Source organism: Hippopotamus amphibius, chromosome 5 (assembly GCF_030028045.1).
Source record: "Hippopotamus amphibius kiboko isolate mHipAmp2 chromosome 5, mHipAmp2.hap2, whole genome shotgun sequence".
Taxonomy (NCBI): domain Eukaryota; kingdom Metazoa; phylum Chordata; class Mammalia; order Artiodactyla; family Hippopotamidae; genus Hippopotamus; species Hippopotamus amphibius.
In genome coordinates, this window is record NC_080190.1 from 170,173,387 (window position 1) to 170,192,448 (window position 19,062).

The following is a 19,062-nucleotide window of genomic DNA, read 5'->3' on the forward strand; positions in this document are numbered from 1 at the left end:
CTTTTCCCCAGATGGCCCTTCTAGGAGAACAGCAGACAGCAGAACGCAGCTCAAAGTTTGTTTCAAAGGAAGTTTCACCCTCTCCTGAGCCGCTCTCTGCTCCTAACTCCCAAGACCCGCCACGGATGAAAGCCCTCCTCTGGCACCCAACTTGGGGAGGTGGATGTTTGCTCTGGAGAAGAGAAAGCTTCCGGGGGCCCCACCTGATTCTGGCCCTCAGGGACCCAAAGGACTGGAAGTAAAGGAATATCCCAACCAGGGAGGCGATCACCCCGGAGGAGCCAGACAGGTGTGCATTAAACCCCAGCTCCACCAGTTTCCGGCTTCCTCTTCTGCACAATGTGCATGTGGCCCTCGTGGAAGGGACAATGTAACAGTGACCCTAGTGTGACCGTGGGAAGGGTGGGTGGTGCAGCCTTTTAGCAAACGACTGTGCTGCTGGTGGCCAAGGACACAGCTGGCTGCAGAGGGACGTGCCGCTCAGACCTTCCTGTGGAGCTGGAGTCGCACAGCCCAGCCCAGGGAGGCTTCGCCTTCTCTCCTCATCTGGACTGTTAGATCCTCTACAGCAGGGACAGCCTGAGGTTCTCTGGGGCATGGCTCAGAGCTGGGCGAGGAGATGGTGCTCACTGATGCACAAAGGGAAAACTGGAGAAACTTTTCGCTGACTCATCCCCTTGTTTTTGTCTGTCTTAAAATCAGTCCGCATCACCTTAGGGAAACAGTCCATTCCGCAAGGCAGAGCTGGTGATGTGATACACCAGGCAGGTAGGTGTCTCCAGGGTGTCGTCCTCTCTCCACTGGGTCCTAACAGAAAGCTCTGGACCTGGAGCCAGACTCCTGGATCTGTTTCAGTTCCTTCTACTCAGCACGCGCTGCACCCTTGGCGAGTTTCTTCACCTCTTCTGCATCTCCATTCTGTGAGAGTTGATTGTAAAACCAGCTCACAATGTGGTTGGAGGAATTAAATGAAGTGTTTGTGAAAGACTCCAGCAGAGTTGGACAAATGCAGGGAGAAGGTTGGTGCCTGGAGGGTGCAGGTCACAGAGGGTGGTAGGAAGTACTGTTCCCGGGAGTGGATTCTCCAGCATCGCGCCTTCAGGATGAGCACTCTGGAGGCAGGAAGGAAGGAGACCAGAGAGAAAATGCTGGTGCCCATCCAGGCAGGAGACAGCCGAGACTATGCAGAGCAGTGGTTTGGGATGGATGGAGGAGGAGGGTGTGAGAGGTATCATTGTTCTAGTACCTCAGATGCTTCCCTATTTCCAGGGAGGACAACGTGTCCAGGAGATGACCATCACACGCAGACCTCCAGCTGGTGGTGAGGGGAAGGGGCAGAAAAAGCCAGACAAGCCTTAGGGGCTGCGGTGTAGCTGATCCCATCTTTGATCCACTTGTGTCTTCTGTTTCTGGTTCCTCTTTGCCCCTCAGTGTTTGGTCAAACGGCACCTGGAAATGTTCTCTTCTCTCAGGCATTCCAGGAAGTCTTGAAGGAGGAACGCACCCCACCTCGGGCAGAGGTTGGGAATGGCGTCCTCCCAGCTCCCAGGCTTGGGGAGGGGAGCGGGATTCAAGGAGGAGACCCTGGGCAGAGGGCAGAGCTCCAGGGAGACAGGGTAGAGGCAGGTCTTCACCAGCTCCCCCAGGGTAGGTCTCTCTCTGAATCCGAGTGGTCAGGCGGCTTTGTGGGCACAGAAAGGCCACTGTCCGACTCCACTCACTGGTGGTGCTTTACGATGGGTCTATATGGGTCCTCAAGGAATTAGCATCCCACTGGGCAAATGAGAAAGAGTCTTGAAAGTAGGCAAGCAGGGTGGCGGCAGGCCCAGGGCGGGCCAGAGCCCCAGCGGTTAGGAGGGCAGCTGTGCAGGGGGGGGAGGGAGGGGGTAGCCAGCTCAGGATGCCAAGGCCCAGGTCGGGGGGACCCTGCGTGGGGGGCTGCGGGGATGGAGTGTCAGTGTCCGGGCGAGGGGGACTTGACAGCCCTGGGACTGAGACACACAGGGAACTGATCAGAGGAGTGAATACACACATTGGGGACAGGGGGCCCACGCGTCACTGCTGGGGACGAGAGTTACAGGTGTGGGAAGAGCAAACTAGAAAGAGCCTGGTGGTGTTGGACTGGAGCTGGAGGGGTTGGTTTGAAGCCACTTTTGATCCACAGATGTACATCAAATCAATATAGACGCAGTGTGGAACGATTACTCACTCTCTTCCATGATAAATGATACCACTCAACGCCCAGGGGTCCCACGGTGCAGTGGGGATTTAGGGTGACCTCCCCGATGTGTTTAACCTGAGCCTGGCTTGGCTTAAAGCGACCTTGACTTAGAACGGGACACCAAGCCAGGCCCCTGGTGGGAGGAGACCACTCCCCAGACTCTCTTCTTCCCACCCCTGCATTCCCCACCCCCACCCCCCGCAGCTCCCATCAGCTCCATCCATGCCCACCACACCCCTGCCCCCTCCCTGATCCTCTCTCCTCTTTGCTGGGCTCCTGGAGTGGATCCTCCATCTGCTGTCACTCCTCCCAGCCTCACCCCTGGGTGGAGGGAAGGGAGGAGCTTTGGGTGCTGGTGGAGGAAAGAACAGGAGCCCCCAAGGATAGATGCTCTGGCCTGAGGACTGGGATCCAAAGAGCAGCTGAACACACACCCTCTGACTGACACCCCCGGTACATCGCCTGCACCCCTGATGACTGAGGGGGGCGGGGAAGGTCGGTGGCCGGCTCCTTCCAGTCACCTGTTAGATGCTGGCCGCGACCTGGCTCAGGAGGCTCTGGGAGCAGGGACGGCGGGGGACACAGAAAAGCTCTCCCAGCCTGATGTTAATCATGCTGCGGTTGATGACAGCAGCTAGTGGTTTTGGAGTACTTGTTATAGGCCAGATGTTATTATCCGTACTTTTCATAGAATAACATATTTAAATCCTTCCAATCTTATCAAGGAGGGGCTACGTTTGATCCCATTATAGGGAGGAGGAAAACCAAAGCGGAGGGTCCTTCTGAGACTTGCGGCAGCCGCACAAGAGGGAAGCGGGGACGGAGGGACAGGAGTCCACGTGCATCCGCGTCGGGTGTGCCCGCCTCATCACAGGGGCAGCAGCCTCTGCTGGCCTCTCCCAGGGCCCCTGGGGGCGTGCGACTCCATGGGACGCCAGTGGAGGCTCCAGGCATCACTGAAGCCTGAGCGGACTCTGAGGACAGGCTGGGGGAACCTTGGTGGGTGGGGGTCAGAGCACGGAGTGGGTGGCTAGCGGGGTGTCCTGGCATTGGGACACCCATTGCCGGCACCAGCAGGGCGCCTGGGACTCAAAGCTCTTGGGTGTAGCTGCTGGGAAAGTACTGGAAGCCTGCAATCCTCGGAGCTGGGGCCAGAGAGGCAGCTGAGGCTGACCTTGACCCCCTGCCATGCCATCCAGAGGAGACCAGATGGCCACACGCATGGAAGTGCCTAGAAGGAGGAGCTGGGGGTGCGAGTGACCCCCCCCCCCGCCCCGTCCCCACAGCTCCGGAATCGGGAATGGGCTCAGAAAGTTCCAGACAAGGAGCCCGGGGGTTGCTGCAAGTCAGAGCTCAGAAGGACAGGCTTCCTTGCTGGGGGAGGGAGTGGCCTCAGAGAGGAGAAGCCTGGACCAACTTGCAACAGGGAGGGAGCCTCATCTCTGTCTCTCGTTCCCAAAATGCTTGTGTAGAAGAAAATCATCCAGTCCATTAAGATTCCAGACACAGAGAATGTGTCTGTTAATGACCAACTTTGCAAGCCTTCCTGAGCAGAGGCACTAACAAGTGGATTCTAAACAGAGAAAGGCCCTTGAAAAGCATGCACTCCATCGAACAAAGCCAAGAGCCCTGCTTTTGACTACAGGGCAAAGAAACCCTCACCTAACTCTGCAACAGAATTAGCTCAGACTTAAGGGGAAAAGCCAATTGTGCAGTTCCAGGCTGGCAAGGAAGGTATTATGAATCTCACATCCTCTTGCAATGAACGAGAGGCTGTAGGGCAGGCCAGGTGTGGGGGCGCGGAGGATCCCACGCGTCTCTGCAGGGGAGAGCCTCTGCTCCAGGCAGGGAGAGCCCTTCCACCTGCTGAATAAACCCCCGGGCCACCACCGCCACCTCCACCACCACCCAGATTGCTGAGGCTGCTCAGCTTGGGCTCCAAGCACCCAGGTGTGAAAACTGGGCCCTGAAAGCTGAAAGCTTCCAAGAGGGGGGGCCCGGGAGGAGGTTCAGAGTGAGAGCAGGGGTGAGGGGAGGGTGCGGGTGCTGGGAGGCAGAGGGGAGAGAGGCAGGGGAAGGAGAGAGGAAGAAAGAGGAACTGGGGGAGAAAGCCAAAGTAGCCAGTAATCTCAAAAACGCAAGACTGAAAGTGTGTAAAATAGGCGGAAGGAGATGGAGAAGGGCAGAGAGACACCAAGAGGGGTGAAAAGGGAGAGAGACAGATTCCAGAATCCGGGGACAGAGATGGGATTTGTCAGACAGGGGGATGGATACAGAGAGATAAGGAAGAGAGACAGAGGAGAGAGAGACAGAGGAAGGAGAGAGACAGAGGTGTCAGAGCCAATTCTGGCCATTTACAAGGTGACTTCTAACTAGCACGTCTCTCCTCTCCCCACGCCACTGTCATTCCTACCCAACTCTGATCTAGAAGATTCTTTTTGACACAGTCCTGTGACCTTTTCTTCCCAATCCTTCTCCTGGTAACCTGTTTGGTACCTGCATCTGCTTCTCATTGCCCTCCCACAAGGAAGCCCCAGCCCTGGGCCCCAAGCCATGACTCCTCCCAGGCCGGCACCCTTCTCCCAGCTTGACCCCGGGCAGTGGTGTGACCCCTCCCACCCGAGAGCACCTGGAACAACCTCCTCCTTCAGGATGGGGCTCCCTCTCCTTGGGCAGCCCTGTAGGGATGCTTCCATGGAGCCCAGGTGACCACCGTCATCCTCTAACGTGACTCGTGAATGCCTTTCTGGGGATCTCCCTTCAGGGCCCTGGCTTCCGCTGTGAGGCCCCTGCGTTCTCCCCTCCAGGAGAAATGTCCCCAGTTCTTCCTACGTCATGGTTTAGATCCAGACCCGTGTTCTCTGACGTGCTGCTGTGGGTCTCAGCTCCTCCGGAGTGGCCCTCCCGGCCCCTCGCCGAGGTCTGGCAGGTGGGGCTGTGTCCTGACTCCTTCCCTTGGGACCCACATTCCCCAAAGGAACCCACGCTGGGAGGCGGCGGGGCATGTCTATCCTGCAGGCCTCCTCTCGTCCTGAGACGGCTCATCTCCACAGGCTCCCGTCCAAACCCAACAATGCTTGTTTCCTGAAACATGGTGAAAAGTAGAACCTAAGGATCCCCAGTGTGGCTTCTTGCAGGAAAGAAGTGCCCGTTTGCTGAGAGGAAGTGTGAAGATGAAGAGACATCTCCAGGGGCCATCCACATCTGGTCCCTCGGGGGGTGGGGGCGGGGGGGTGAAGGGGCCGGGGCCCCACAGGGCCCGTATTCACATCAGGACTCGCCTGCCTGCTGCTGTGTGGCGTGGAGGAAGTCACCGCACCTCCCTTAGTTGCTGTGTTCTACCTGTAAAACAAGGCTAGAAACACCTGTCGCCACGATGGCTGTGAGGTAGAGGATGCAAGCCTGCAGGCACACGGTGGGCAGGACCACTGGCAGATGACATTAGTTTTATTTTTATTGTGGAGTCTTCCACAATATCTACAGACTTCTCTTCCGTAGCACTGATCCAATTAAATTATAAGACTGTTTCTTGTGTGTCTGTTTCCCTATGTGTTGCTCAGAAACAGTGTCATGGAGTTAATCACATATACGTGATTATATATAATTATATTAACTCTCACTAGACTGTGACCTCCAGCCACGAGATGGGTCCGTGCCCTGTCTGGGTCACTGTCCCCAGTGCCTGACACCACGTCTGCTGAGCTTAAACAAGTCAGCATCCCTCTGAGACTGGACATGAGTCTTCCAGCCCCGTCTCTGTCACATCCTTTGTCTGTCGGGTCCCCACCCACTCAGGCCATGGGAGGACAGCCTGCTCGCTAATTCCTGCCAAGTCCTCCACGCTTTCCTGACTTCAGGGAACATTCTGGAAGGGAATCAAGGTGACACTGGGACAGACCACCTCACCAATGTCTCCATAGCAACAGCAACAGTCCTGTTACGCACAAAGGATCTTGGTTAATTATGCAGTCAAAGGTCAAGCCGTCAGGATGAGGCCTCCTTGCCAGCGTGCCTTTCAGGACAGGGCTGGCTGCCTCCTTCATTCCCTTTCCCGAATCTTGGGGTTATAAGAGGTGAGGACAGGAGCCGACGATGCCCTAGGAGGAACGGTTGTTGAAACGGGAAAGTGACCTGGCAGGGCTGTGTCTGGAATTGCTTTGCTTCCTGCACCTTTCCAGGTCTCCACCGTCTTGATGACAGAAACATCCCTGGCTCCACGCGCTCTCCCTTCTCAGGGGAACCTCCCAGCCAGATCCGCGGTGTACAGCGGCTTTAATAACTTACTATATATAGGCACACACTCACTTGGAACGCTGACTTCATAAAATAGCACCACAAAAGGGACCTGAAGATAGATGTTCCCAGTTGAAAAGAAAAGGCAGAGAAACGACATGATTGCCCTGAAATAGCACCTCCCCAACCATACCAAGATGAGCCAGAAATGCCGCCCGTCTCCTTCTCATAACGGAACAAGTGGCACCTTCCTCCCCCCACGGGAGCATTTTTTTTTTTAATGCACGTTTGGAGTTCGCCTCTGCAGAGAGCCAGGAGAAAGCAGTTACTCACGAGAAAGCACCACAGGAAGAAGACAAGGTGGCCCAGATCCAGGCTGCAGTTTGCCAGCTGCTCGGACGCCTGGCGTGCTCCACAGTGAGTCAGGGACATGAGCTCTGTGTGTGATGTGGGACGGTGGACTCATCCCTCTGCCCAGAAACTGAATTACCATGGGGACAAAGAACCATGCCCGGCCCCTTATAGGTGTGTTGCAAGGAAGAAACGATAAAACCTAAGGGAATATGCTTTGAAAAAACGTGTAAAGCAAACATTTGGTTTGAAAGGAAGGGCTTCTCTACTTGGATTACAGTAAACAAATGAGCAAAGTGGACTCAATCGCTCTGAAAGGATGATGAACGGGATGTTGCAAAGGATGGATCCGTGTGCCCCGCCTTTAGGTGTTAACTCTCCTTTCCCCAGCATATACATCTATCAAATCATTGTGTTGTACACCTTAAAATTGTACCATTTTTTATGTCAGTTATATCTCAATAAAGTTGAAGAAAAAAATGATCCTTAATACAAATCCTGTGACGTACATGTTAATTCCATTTCACAAAGGAGGAAATGGAAACGTAGGTTATTCAATCATTCAGCGGACATCCCCAGACTGGCTCAGCTCCAGTGCAGAGGGCAGCAGGGGCCCTTCTCACCTGGACAGCTCATTAGGGATCAGAAGTGCAGGAGGCTAATTAACAGCTGACAGGAGGCCGCTCAGCCCCGAATCTGGGCTGACCTCAATTCAGGGAAGTTCTTGCAAATCCTGGCTCACAGAAGCCAGGGCTTGAGAGCTGTGGATCAGGGGGCCTCCAACCTGCCTTCAGTAGAAACCAGAGCTGTGCTCTGAGTGGACACAAAATGATTCTAAGCCAAGACCAGTACAGCCGGCTGGAAGAGAGGTGAGTTTTTATTCCTGGTCCCACACAGGAGAAACCCAGACTCTCCGACACACCCCAGAGTCTCTGGGAAGCTCCTGGTCGCAGTCTTCGTTTATCAAACATGTGTGTGTCTCTAGAGCATCTGTGCCAGGTACTGGGTCTTCTCCTTCTGGGGCCCAGAACCAGTTCTCCTGCACCTCCCTCAGGGCATCCAAGAAAAGAACAGAGGCTTGCAGGGAGGGGTCCTCAGGCTGCAGCCGTTGGCCAGTAGAAAACAAGGGTTGGCTGGAAAATGCCAGAGACAGCAGGTTGAAGCCTCATTCTCTGGACCACTTCTGCACACTTTCCCTTCCAAACACACTGCAGCATCCTCAGACTCTAAGGATGGAGCATCTCATCTCTGCAGGTCTTAAAATCTGCAGAGGTGTCGGAGCCTGGCCAAGTACTGGGTTTGCCTCAACCCTGAGCTCCTGGGCTTAGGCTGAGATAGATGTTACTCTCAGGAAACAGGGCAGCATGAGGCAACCAGGCGTCTCAACCTGGAGGGACGAGGTCAAGGAAAGTTAGAGGGTAGGGCAGAGATTCCTGGGGGGCTTTTCACATGTTACTCAATACCATCCCCCAGAGATCCTGATTCAGTGATTCAGGACCAGACCCAAGAATCTATCACGTTAAGAGCAAAGTTTTCCTGTAAAATTTGATCACAGAGCCTACCAGGTACTCACTGAAGAAGTGAGGTGAGCCTTTGTACCCAAATACTGGGCCCCATAGTTTATGATCTTGGGGAAAATCACTCTATTTTTCTGAGCCTTGTTTTCCTGTTTGTGAAAAATAAATGGAGATTTGGGCTACACCAGGGCTTCCCAGGTGTGGGAATTATGAACTAGTAGTTAAAGAAAAAAATCTTGGGACTCGATATGAATATATTAGACCTGATCTTTATTTTGACAAAAAGATTATTAAAAAATACAAATATACAAAGAAGTATTACTGCCCCTCCACATACACACAGTTCTCTCACAACGTGAGACATTTTAAACCCTAAAAAAGTAGCCAACCACAGGCTTAGAAGGAAGGATGCATCATTCAAATGGGATGCCTTTCTGTCCTGTTCACCCCACTAAGCCCTGGTCCCACAGAGCTTGGACCAGCAAACACCCTGTGGCGGGAACCCCTGGGTGTGACTTTCTAAGGATGTTCCTGGTCCTTGTCTGCAACACCCTCTCACACTGGAACATTACTGCCCTCTGCGTGTCAAAGCTCCCCAGATACTCTCCGGCACCAGTGCCCGCCCCAGCACACTCTGCGTCCCCAGGCAGGTCCCATCTCGGAGGCCAGAGCGCCCACCCGGGAGCCGACCGAGGAGCTTGTCCTGGGCCCCTTGTCTCCCCTCTCGCCAGAGGATAGCTCCCGAGGGCAGGAGCTGCCCCGTGGCCTGTGCACAGCAGGTACTGGAACACAGGTCCACTGGAAGTTCCCCTGAACCTGCTGGTGTTTCTAGGATCTGGAACTTTCCGCGCCACCGCTCTGCCACCCTGGGGTTTCTATCTGACCATCTCAGTTTAGCGCTAACAGAAATGACTCCCCTTCACTCACACGTTTGGGCTTCATCCACATGTTAAGTGAAACCAAAGCCAACGGGGTCTCAGGGCTGCACGGAAGGGAGGAAAGCCCAGTGGTGCTGTCGGGCCCTTTTACAGAGCCCTACACCCTGGCACTGAAATCACCACACTCGCCGCACGCATCCTGGCCCCAAGGATGCCTTCAGCATCCGAGGACCAAGGAAGCAGATACACATGGACAGTCAACTCAGAGATCATGAACCTGACCTTACCCTTGCCCCTCCTGTGGGAGGCAGGGGCACCTGAGCCCTATGCAGTCATCCCAGTGAGGAGGGCTCCCTCCCCACTGTGGCTTCTGGGATTTATGTTTCGGGAAATATTACAACCAAAATGCAGAAGGGACAGCTCCCAAGGTTGGGGGAGGAGAGGAAAGGGGGGCTCCCTGCCACCTGCTGACATATTCTCAACAAGCCGCGAGAAAGAGGAAAAGAACAAACGTTCTTGCATCGAAAGGGAAGCTCCGATCTCAGAAGCAGAGATCCTGAAGAGTGTCCTGGAGGACGGTGGGGTGAGGAGAAAGGATTCTCACCTGAGCCACCCAGGATGACAGCTGCCTGTGTGCAACCCCGGGGTCCCAGCGCTATGACCTTACACGAGTCTCCGCAAGGCTGTCAGGGTGCAAGTGTGAGGTCAGGACCAGCTCCTGGGGTTTCTCCCTACCCTGCAGGCTGGGCAAGCAGCTTTCAACCTGAACCAGTCTCCACCTGGTAACAGCTGAGGGCAGGTGAGGGCAGCCTCCACCCTGTGGTCCTCAGGACTGGCCCAGGTGACCGCAAATAGCCCACTGAGTTGCCCCTGAACAGAGCTGAAGGCCGTGATCCTTCACACCTGCCCCACATTTGCTGTGAGCACGTGGGGCAGGCCCATTCCCCTTGAGGCTCCAGGGTCCTCACCCGCAGAGGAGTTGCACTGGCTCTGAACCCCGTGTTCACCAGGAGCTGTCGTGGTGGGGTTTCCCCAAAGCACAGCCCGCTCCTAGGATGCGGGCACAGGTTGTCTGGGAGTCTCAGCAGGGGAGCAGGGACAGCCATGCAGATGTATCACTGAGCCAGTGCCCCTGCAGATGGTCTGAGCAGCCATGCCGGTTGCACTTCAGAATGTTCTTTCCAAGTTGAGGGAGGCCAGAGGCCTTTCTCCTGCAGCTCCCATCCCCCACTGGCTGAAAGGCTGGCAGGAGCGGAGAAAGGCTTTGAGGGATGCCTGAGGCAGACCCCTGTTCCCACGCACAGGACCACCCACTTCAGGGACACCGGAATCAGGGAAGCGCCAAAGAAATGCAGTGCGGGCAGGGAAAGCATCTGCTAAGTGCCCACTGCACAATGGGAGCAGTCTGAACTCTGGCTGGGGGCTCCTGGAGCTCACCTGTGTGCATCCCTCTCCCCCTGGCTCCTGGCACGGCCCCTCCAGAACCCCCCTAGGGCTCTTGGAGGAGCACGGTTTAAAAACACGGCTGTGAGGTTCCTTTCAACCCGTAACTGACTTTCTATAGTTCTCGGGCCAGACACCATCAGCATCATCCGTGTGGCCAGCATGTCCGCCTCCGGAGCCCCCGGAACCGGGCTGTGGTCTTGGAGGCGCCTCCCTGGAGAAGGAGCTGCCCTGCCCAGGGTGGTGGAAATTCTAACAAAACGTCAGTATGTCGTCTTCTACGTCCCCTCCAGCCCCGCCCCCACACGTCACTGGCTATTGTTTTCATGTATTCTAAGCCGGCAAGGCTCAAAATGCTCAGTGCTGCCCAGGCTGCTGTCTGTATTTCCAGAAACCCATCAAGCCCTGCACCTGAAGGGACTCGGTACACTCTACGCATCCCCGCTGCTGCCCACAGACGCGGCCACTCCCAAGCCACATGGGGAGCCCGGGGAGGAACGCCCCCGGCCCCCCTCCATACCCCACCCGAGGGTCCAAGAACCCCGATAACCAAAGCAGTCTGTGGACTCACCCAAATCATTCTTTCTGGTGTATAAAACCCTTCTTCTTGGTCCAGATGATGGACGGCTTAGAATACAGAAGCAAAATGAAACGTGAAGAGGAAAAAGATTCTCAGGGCAGCAGAGAAACGGATTCTACACAAGGCTCTGTGCCCGAGACAGGGTCTCTCTGTGCCTCAGTTTCCCGCTAGACCAGCACATTGTTTTTCAAACTGTAGCTTGCAGCACCCCCGTGGGTCATGGCATTGATTAGTGGGTTGCGATGAGCATCTTTTTAATGAAATAGAAGAGTAAACATTAGGGGGCATTGTGGTCAGGATAAATATCGCATCACTAAGCTGCCCTAGTTTTATATTTAGGTATGCACACACTGAGTCACAAAGAAGTTGTATTCTTGCTGTGGCTCATGGTCAAATTTTTTTAAGTCACGGGATTATAGGATTTCTAAGGTCTTTGGGATTGTTTCTTCAAGTAGAAAAGGATATGAGAATAATGCCCTTGTGTCTTACACGGTTGTGTGAATAAACTGAGACGGTAGATTTGCAAAGACAGGAAGGAGGTCATGTCGTCCTGCACTGATAGGCATTGCTTCCCGAGGACCCTGACACCCACTGACCCCCGGATTCAGCACCAACTGAACAAGAGAAGCAGGTCTTGGATCCTGTTATAAAATTTCATCATTTCTCTACACATGGAACCTTCCAACGTCTTTGGATGTTTGTACTCCGGGTTCCTAAATCCATTAGAAGCACCTAGCACACGGGTGACAAAAAGGAAGTGCTGGTTAAGCACGCTGCCCGGGAAGTGGCCGGGTCACAGGTGCTCGCTCACCCACGTGTGCACTCAGCCTGCGGACTGAACCGTGGCTCTGCGCGGGGCCCCCCAGGGGAAAATGACGCAGCCCCGGCCTCGAGGGGTTCACGTGCGGACGGACGCGGGTGATAAGAAAGGGATCGTCACGGGAAACTGAAGAGGAGGAAACTCAGATTTATTGAGCACCTGTCTGAGCCGGGCGTGTCATTTACACACATACACTCAATGCCATTTATTTCAGAGCCAGAAGCGAGAGTCACACGTTTCCCGGCTCTGGCCAGCACCCCGGCCAACTGCCCACCGTCAGGAAGACACACGGGAGTGGTCTCTGGACCCTCTTATTTCAGAATGAAAGTGAGTGCAGCCAATAGCGAGGGGCAGGGAGGAGTCCCATCCACGGCTCGGAAGGGGATGCTTTTCCCACACCAGCTCCTGCATTTTTGGTGCAGACACGGGATTCCAGGAAGCTGTTGCCAGCCATGCAGCTGTTCCATTTCTGCGGGTCTGAAGCACCGAGGTGCTGAGTTGGCTCCCAAAGGGCCGGTTCAGCGCTCTTGTGAGCGCACTTTCCATCAGGAGGAGAGAGGCTTCTTCGTGTCTGCAGATTCTTTCTCTTTCTGCTTCACTTACTTCTCCTGGGAAGTAGCGACTGGTGGATAATGTCTCCCGGGGCGACCTCAGGGCACAGCCAAGAATAGAAGCCCATCGCCTCATTGTCTTAAAGTTTCCTTTTGAGGAAAGAGGTGAGTTTGGCAAGTGTCTGGTCAGGGTTACATAGCACCGAGAGTTTCCTTAAAATTGGCAGCTACGCCTCAAACGGGGGCGGTCAGAGAAAGAGCAACAATTCCCTGCCCCACGAGTCACGTCTTCCCAACTTGAGGGGAGAGGGGAAAACTCAAAAAGCGTTACCATATGAAATAATAATAATAATAATAATTAACAATAATAATAATATTAATAATAATCTGACCGACCGGCAGCATCCGTTGGTTTTAATAACGTTGAGGTCTCTCGAGAAAATAAGACAAAAACAAACAATAAAAGAAAGAAAGAAGAAAACACGTTGGCTGAAATGTCTCAAGACCTCTGGCTTCCCATCTGGCTCTGCGTTCAAGTTTCAGAAATCCACCGCCATCTCCTGGCATTCCGGAATCTTCTAGGGGCCCTTCACGTTACCAGGTCGAGCAGCAGCGAGGCTGGCGAAGTAGGCGCACTGGGAGGGGTCACACTGGCCGGGGGGACCGGGGGGGCCAGGGGGGCCCGGGTGCCCAGCTGCTCCTGTTTCCCCTTGAGGCCCGGGGCCCCCGGGAAGCCCATCTTTAGCATAGCCAGGTGCCCCCGGTTGACCTGGCCCGAGAAGCAAAAGGAACAGAAGGTGGTTCAAGTTCATTCTGGAGCAAATGAGCCCTGATCTCACTACGTCCGTTTCAGTATGAACTGAGGACTCAGCATCCTCAGAGAGAACACCCCACGGCCTGCGCGCCCTGCCTGGAGAGGTCAGAAGGGTCCACACGGACACTAGGCAGCAGGAAACATGGACACCCTGTGATGCAGGGCAAGAGTCGCCTTAACCGTTTGGACTAGGACAGTAATCAGGGTGTCACTGGAGAGAAATGAACAAGAGATGGAGGCCAGGTAGGGAACATATCCTCTGTCACGAAACAAAGGAAAACCAGGCCTTCTGTGTTCTTCCATGGTTCTAGGAGATGCGTCTGAGTTGGGACACCAAGTCCTTGCCGTTAACTATCAGCCCCAATTCATGTATCCTTGGAGATACTTGGTGACACTCCATTAGCCAGTATCTAAATTGTCCCATTTATTCTGTAGTTTCTAAGCTTTATCTATCTGTTAAACTTGAACCACATACTCGGGCTACATTAAACCACTCTGCAAATCATAGTCAAAGACAGTATAAGTAGGAAGTAAGTAACTGAATTAGATAGCCCAAGATTTAGACCCAGAAAACACTATGTAAGACAAACTTCTACGCCTCCATGTATTAAGCATCATAATATCATATGTAATCACATCTCCCTTTTCGCTTTGGCAACGGGGAAGCTCAGCGCTAAGTGCTGTAACCAGTCTTAACAGCGATACTTAAGTCTTAGTCCTCACCTTGTTAGAAAATCCCTCCATAAAATAAACAAAAAGTAAACTTTGCCCTTCAATCTTTGGATGTTGCGTGAATTTTGTTTGTTGGTGCTTTGGGAGAGGTCATTTAATCTATAATCCTGCCTCCACCGAGTTTCGAGATCACAGTGTTGTTCATTCCCTCAGGTGGGAACCACCCAAGTCCGGTCATTATCTCAGCCTCCTGTCGGTACAATCACTTCCCCATCTCAGTGCTCTCTATTCTGCCTTGTAAACTTTATGTGGAATTGCCTAATTTTAAAAATATTCTTAATATTTTAAGCTACTGGAAAGTAAGCAAAGTATCACAAATATTTATAACGTATGTCTAGTTGTCCTCTCTCCTAGCAATACATGTCCATCATAGGAAATCTGGAAAACCAAGAAGATATAAATACTAAAAATAAAGTTACCTGCAGGCCTAATATTCGGAAATGACTTGAGGGTGTCATATAAGGTGAAATTAAATACAAACAGAAGCCGCAATGAGGTGGAGCTTGATACCAATTCAGTGTAACTTCTTCCACACCTCATCTTGGGACGTGATACCACTGTGCCCTACAGCTATTTTCACACAGCCACTAGGCAGAGTGGCCAGCTTGTCCAGGGTTTAAAGCTCAAAGTGGCATGTCCCAGGACCCCCCTCAGCCCCAGAAAGGCCAGGGCAGCTGGCCACACTGCCAGCACTCCCCGAAACGTGTTCTGAGAATAGTAACAGGGTATTAAAGTACACAGCGAAAGAAAAAGCATTCCACATTCAAGTGAGTTTGGAAAATGCTGGTTTAGCTGAAATCTACATTATTTTTTTTATGCAAGGTCCCTTAGCCCCGCACCAAAGAAGTGAATTTGTACTAGGAACAGCTAACACAGAAGCACAGTTCCCAGCACTGTCCGGACGTATTGAAGCCCAAATCCGTGTTCTTCGGGATCATCTCACAGGATTTTTAAGTCATGGGATACACCTCAAGAACTCTTAGGATATACTATCATTTGCACCGTAATCAAGAAACTGGCGGTTTAGAAAGATTCCGTAAAACGACTCTGGCTGCTGCCTCCCCAGTCGCTGAGCCAGCAGCTCCTGAGGCCCCGGGCTGATGCAGGGGGTGCTGCTCCCTGAGTCTTTCTTCCCGGTGCACGGACCCTCCCCCACCCGAGCCCCCAGCTACCCCTCCTACCTGGGATCCCGGGGGGTCCCATCTCGCCTCGGAGGCCAACTCCAGGTGCACCTGGGTCCCCTTTGGCTCCTCGCTCACCTGGTGAGAGAAACATGCATCACTGATGGTAGAGACTCAAGGTGGCGGCAGAGAGAGGGAGCCCCACCATGCGGGGGCGGGGGGCAGCTCTGTGCTGGTGTGCCCTCCCTGCTCGCACACACCTTACACTCGGACCCCTAGCTCCTGTTCACACACACGCAAGTACACACGTGCATTTTGCATTCAGAAATACGCCCATGTGATCACCAAAATAAACACACACTCCCTCCAAAGCATTTGCTCAGATATGCATACGTACACATAAACATTCACTCCAATGCATTACTACCCAATTACACACACATATGTGCATTCACTCATACATTAGCAAAAATACGCATACACGCGTAAACACATCAAACACAGGCGCCCAAATGTTCACACCCACACTCTCTCCTGCACAAACACATATGTCTGCACGCATCTACGTACACATGCCTACACTTCCCAGTGTTCTCAAAGCATCGTGCCCGAGCCTTTATCAAGGGAGGCGCTGGGTGATAAACAAACCTGTACATACATAAGACACAGCTCTACTCTCAAGAGGCTTGAATTCTAATAAAACAGATGATGCAAAGAACATTCTCATAAGAAGCAGAATCAGATAAATTCTAGTAGTCACAGGAATTTAAAACCATTACAGATGTTCAGAAGAAAGAGAGTCCATTCCCCATGGGAGGATATTTGAGATTATATTTGGGTTAATACAAATTTGATTAAATCGCCTCGACTTTTTTTTTCATCATTCCTTTTTCTTTTTTTGCTGTGTTGCTTCCAGAATATCCCCTATGTGCCACATGTGCCACTTTCTTTTGTAATGCAGATGGAAACTGTGCTAGTTCACAGAGCTTTCCGGCCACTCTTCTTTATCGTTATGATTCCGACATTCAGTCAGTCTTCTGTCATAGTCTCACGTTTTCTCTGCTTTATGTTTTCCTGTCGACATTGATTTCATATATTTTGTTTTATGAACCAAAAGCAGTAGGACTTGGACACAAACTTAACAAAAAGTTCAGCAGGAGAAACATTACAAGGAATAAATCAATGAATAGAGAATTAAGGGGGAATTCCCTGGTGGTCTGGTGGTTAGGACTCCGAGCCTCCACTGCCTAGGGCATGGGTTCACTCCCTGGTCGGGGAACTAAGATCTCGCAAGCTGCACAGTGACCAAAGTAAGAAAAAAAGAAAAAGAAAAAGAAAAAAGAATGAAGGAATGGAAGACTGAAGGAGGAAGATGTGAGGGACATGCACTTCCCGCACCCCAGTCACCAAGTGGCAGCTGAAGTCACAGCACGGCTTCTTCCCCAACCCCCACGCTTATTCCTCGGCAGAGAAAAGGGTGGATGATCAGGCTGGTGAGTTTGGGGTCAGGTCCTTCCCTGCCCTGTCACACAGGCCTGCCTGCAGAGAGAGTGCCTTCCGGCCTGCTTGCACAGTGCGCTGTGTCAAGCGGGGCAGGCGTTGCCCCTTGAAGGAGATGCGCTGCGTCCAGGGAAGGCACCTCCCTGAGAGCTGCAGTGTTGGCAGCCACGTCCAGCTTTAGCTCAGACCACTTTATTCACAGGTAAAGCTGGCGTTTAATGCCCATTTGCCTGGGGATTAAATGTCTTATTCCTCAGTGACTTCCCAACGCGAAAGGGGAAAACGCATTTTGTGTTACTCCCTGGACCTTGCGCCGTGGAGACGGAGAGAGAACAAGACAGAAGGAGGAAACAGACTCAGTCCTCCCGACAGCAGCATCGTGTTGCAACAATGTCAAGTATGAAAACCTCTTACACAGATGAAGAAATCACAGGACGTTACAATGTAGCAGGGTGTTCACAGGCGGCAGGGGACTGGAACGGGCTGGAGCACCTACGTTCAGAGCACCCTGGTTCCTTCTCAGCCCCCATGTCCTCTACCAAGCACATCTTCCTGGGCCCTCACTCACCTTTGGGACCTATGGGCCCAGAGGGTCCCTCCAGACCCCCCTGCCCGGGCCGTCCTGGCTCCCCCATGGGGCCTGTCCGACCTGGAAGCCCATCTTTTCCAGGGGGCCCTGGGGGCCCGGGTCTGCCTTGAGAGGCCTTCGTGTGCGCTGCGGGCATCTGGGCCAGGAGGTAGGCGAGTTTGGCTGTAGAGTAGGAGACACAGAGAGACGTTTCATGAAGGAGGCATGAAGGACCACAGACGGCATGGCCGCTCACTGCAAAGCTCAGCCCCCGGGAGACAGTAACGGCTGCACAACAACAGAGAGAGAAGCGACACCAACTGCACACGGCACGGCAGGTGTACATACAGGCGCGGCCTCTGCAGCCAGACGGCCTGGGCTGGGGTCCCAGGGCAGCCAGTGCCGGCTGTTGTGGCCCTGGGCGAGCTACCTGACCTCTCTTAGCCTTCGCTGCCTTTTCTGCAAAATGGAGGCACTGAAACAGCCCCCATCCCACTGGGCTGGTGTGAGGGTGGAGCAGATGAGACATGGCGTTAAAACTGCCCCGGGAACACGCGGAGTGCTGCGCGGACGTCGCTGCTGCCATCCAGGCAGCACTGACAGCAGTAATTGTGGCAGTAGCAGCAACAGAAGTTGTAACTGTCACTTTGGGGAAACTGAGGCTGGTGGGGTGGGAGGGACTTAAGTGGTTTACACAAAGCAACGTAGGGACCCTCCTCCGTGCTGAATCCCTCATCTACAAATGAAGGGCTGAATATGACGTCACTAATGACCCTTAGGGGTCTGAAAGGTGAAGATTACAGAATTGATTCAAGACCCCAGAGGTACACCTGCCAGATGCCACGCCCTTCTACTGCACTGGGGATTCAGAGCCCACCTGAGGGCCACCAAGGGCTTTTTCTTTGTTGGCCATACAGTCCAGATGATCAGGCCAAGCCCCTCATCTTGCAGGTGGTGTGACTCAGCCCAGAGGCATGTTGATACCCTCCTGGTGTCTTGGTGGTAAAACCAAGGCAGAGTCCCCGGGGCTTCTGACGGCCCCCTGGGTTGACTTCCCATGGCAGCCTCTCCCCCATCTTCTAACGCAAGGAAGCGGGAGGGGCGGCTCTAGCGCTGAGACCTGGGCACACGGCTTCACTTCTCTGAGCCTCGATTCTCTCCTCTTGCAAGTGGAGATGGTTATTTGGAAGAAAGGACTCAGCCCAGCAGATGCTCTATCTAAACTAGTTCAAAACAGGGCTTGTCTCTGCCCAAGGGCTGGAAACTCCTCGTGGCGGAGGCCCCTCCTGTCACTGGTAAATCTAACTCCCAGAAAGCAGAACAGGGAGATCCCCACAAAGGAGCCCTCAGGCCCCGCCCCGCCGAGCGGGAGTCACTGTTCCAGCCTTTAGTTTCCTTCCCACCACCCCCAGCTCTGTGCTGTCTGCTCTGGGGAATGGTCTTTGGTTCTCCTGTGTAGGGAGACAGACCACACTCCTCTGGACACCCTAAGAGGGCAGGGAAAAGGGTCATCTTGTTCCATGCTGTGTCCCCACACCCAACTTAGCGTCTGGCATGTGCCAGGTGCAAAATAACTGTCTGAGACTTGACTGCATGAATCAACACGTCCTTCCCCTTTGTCCACATATGCCTGGGAACAGTGGTGGTTTTTGACCTTCCCCACCACAGAGCTTCTGTGACTTTCTTCTCTAACAGTTTCCAACACGGAGGGCAGTGGGAATGGCTACTGTTCG

The 19,062-nt window shown here is 53.4% G+C and overlaps 1 protein-coding gene across 1 annotated transcript in view; it reads right to left on the reverse strand.

Moving 5' to 3' along the window:
• Positions 1 to 12,252: 12,252 nt before the first annotated feature.
• The window catches only part of COL22A1 (collagen type XXII alpha 1 chain), a 241,314-nt gene continuing 234,504 nt past the window's right edge, over positions 12,253 to 19,062 (reverse strand). The window contains exons 63-65 of the mRNA XM_057735587.1: positions 17,330 to 17,512; positions 15,322 to 15,399; positions 12,253 to 13,363 (exon numbers count right to left, since the gene is read on the reverse strand). Coding sequence (XP_057591570.1) covers positions 13,173 to 13,363; positions 15,322 to 15,399; positions 17,330 to 17,512 — 452 coding nt within the window. The 3' untranslated portion in view covers positions 12,253 to 13,172. The remainder of the gene's footprint in view (positions 13,364 to 15,321; positions 15,400 to 17,329; positions 17,513 to 19,062) is intronic.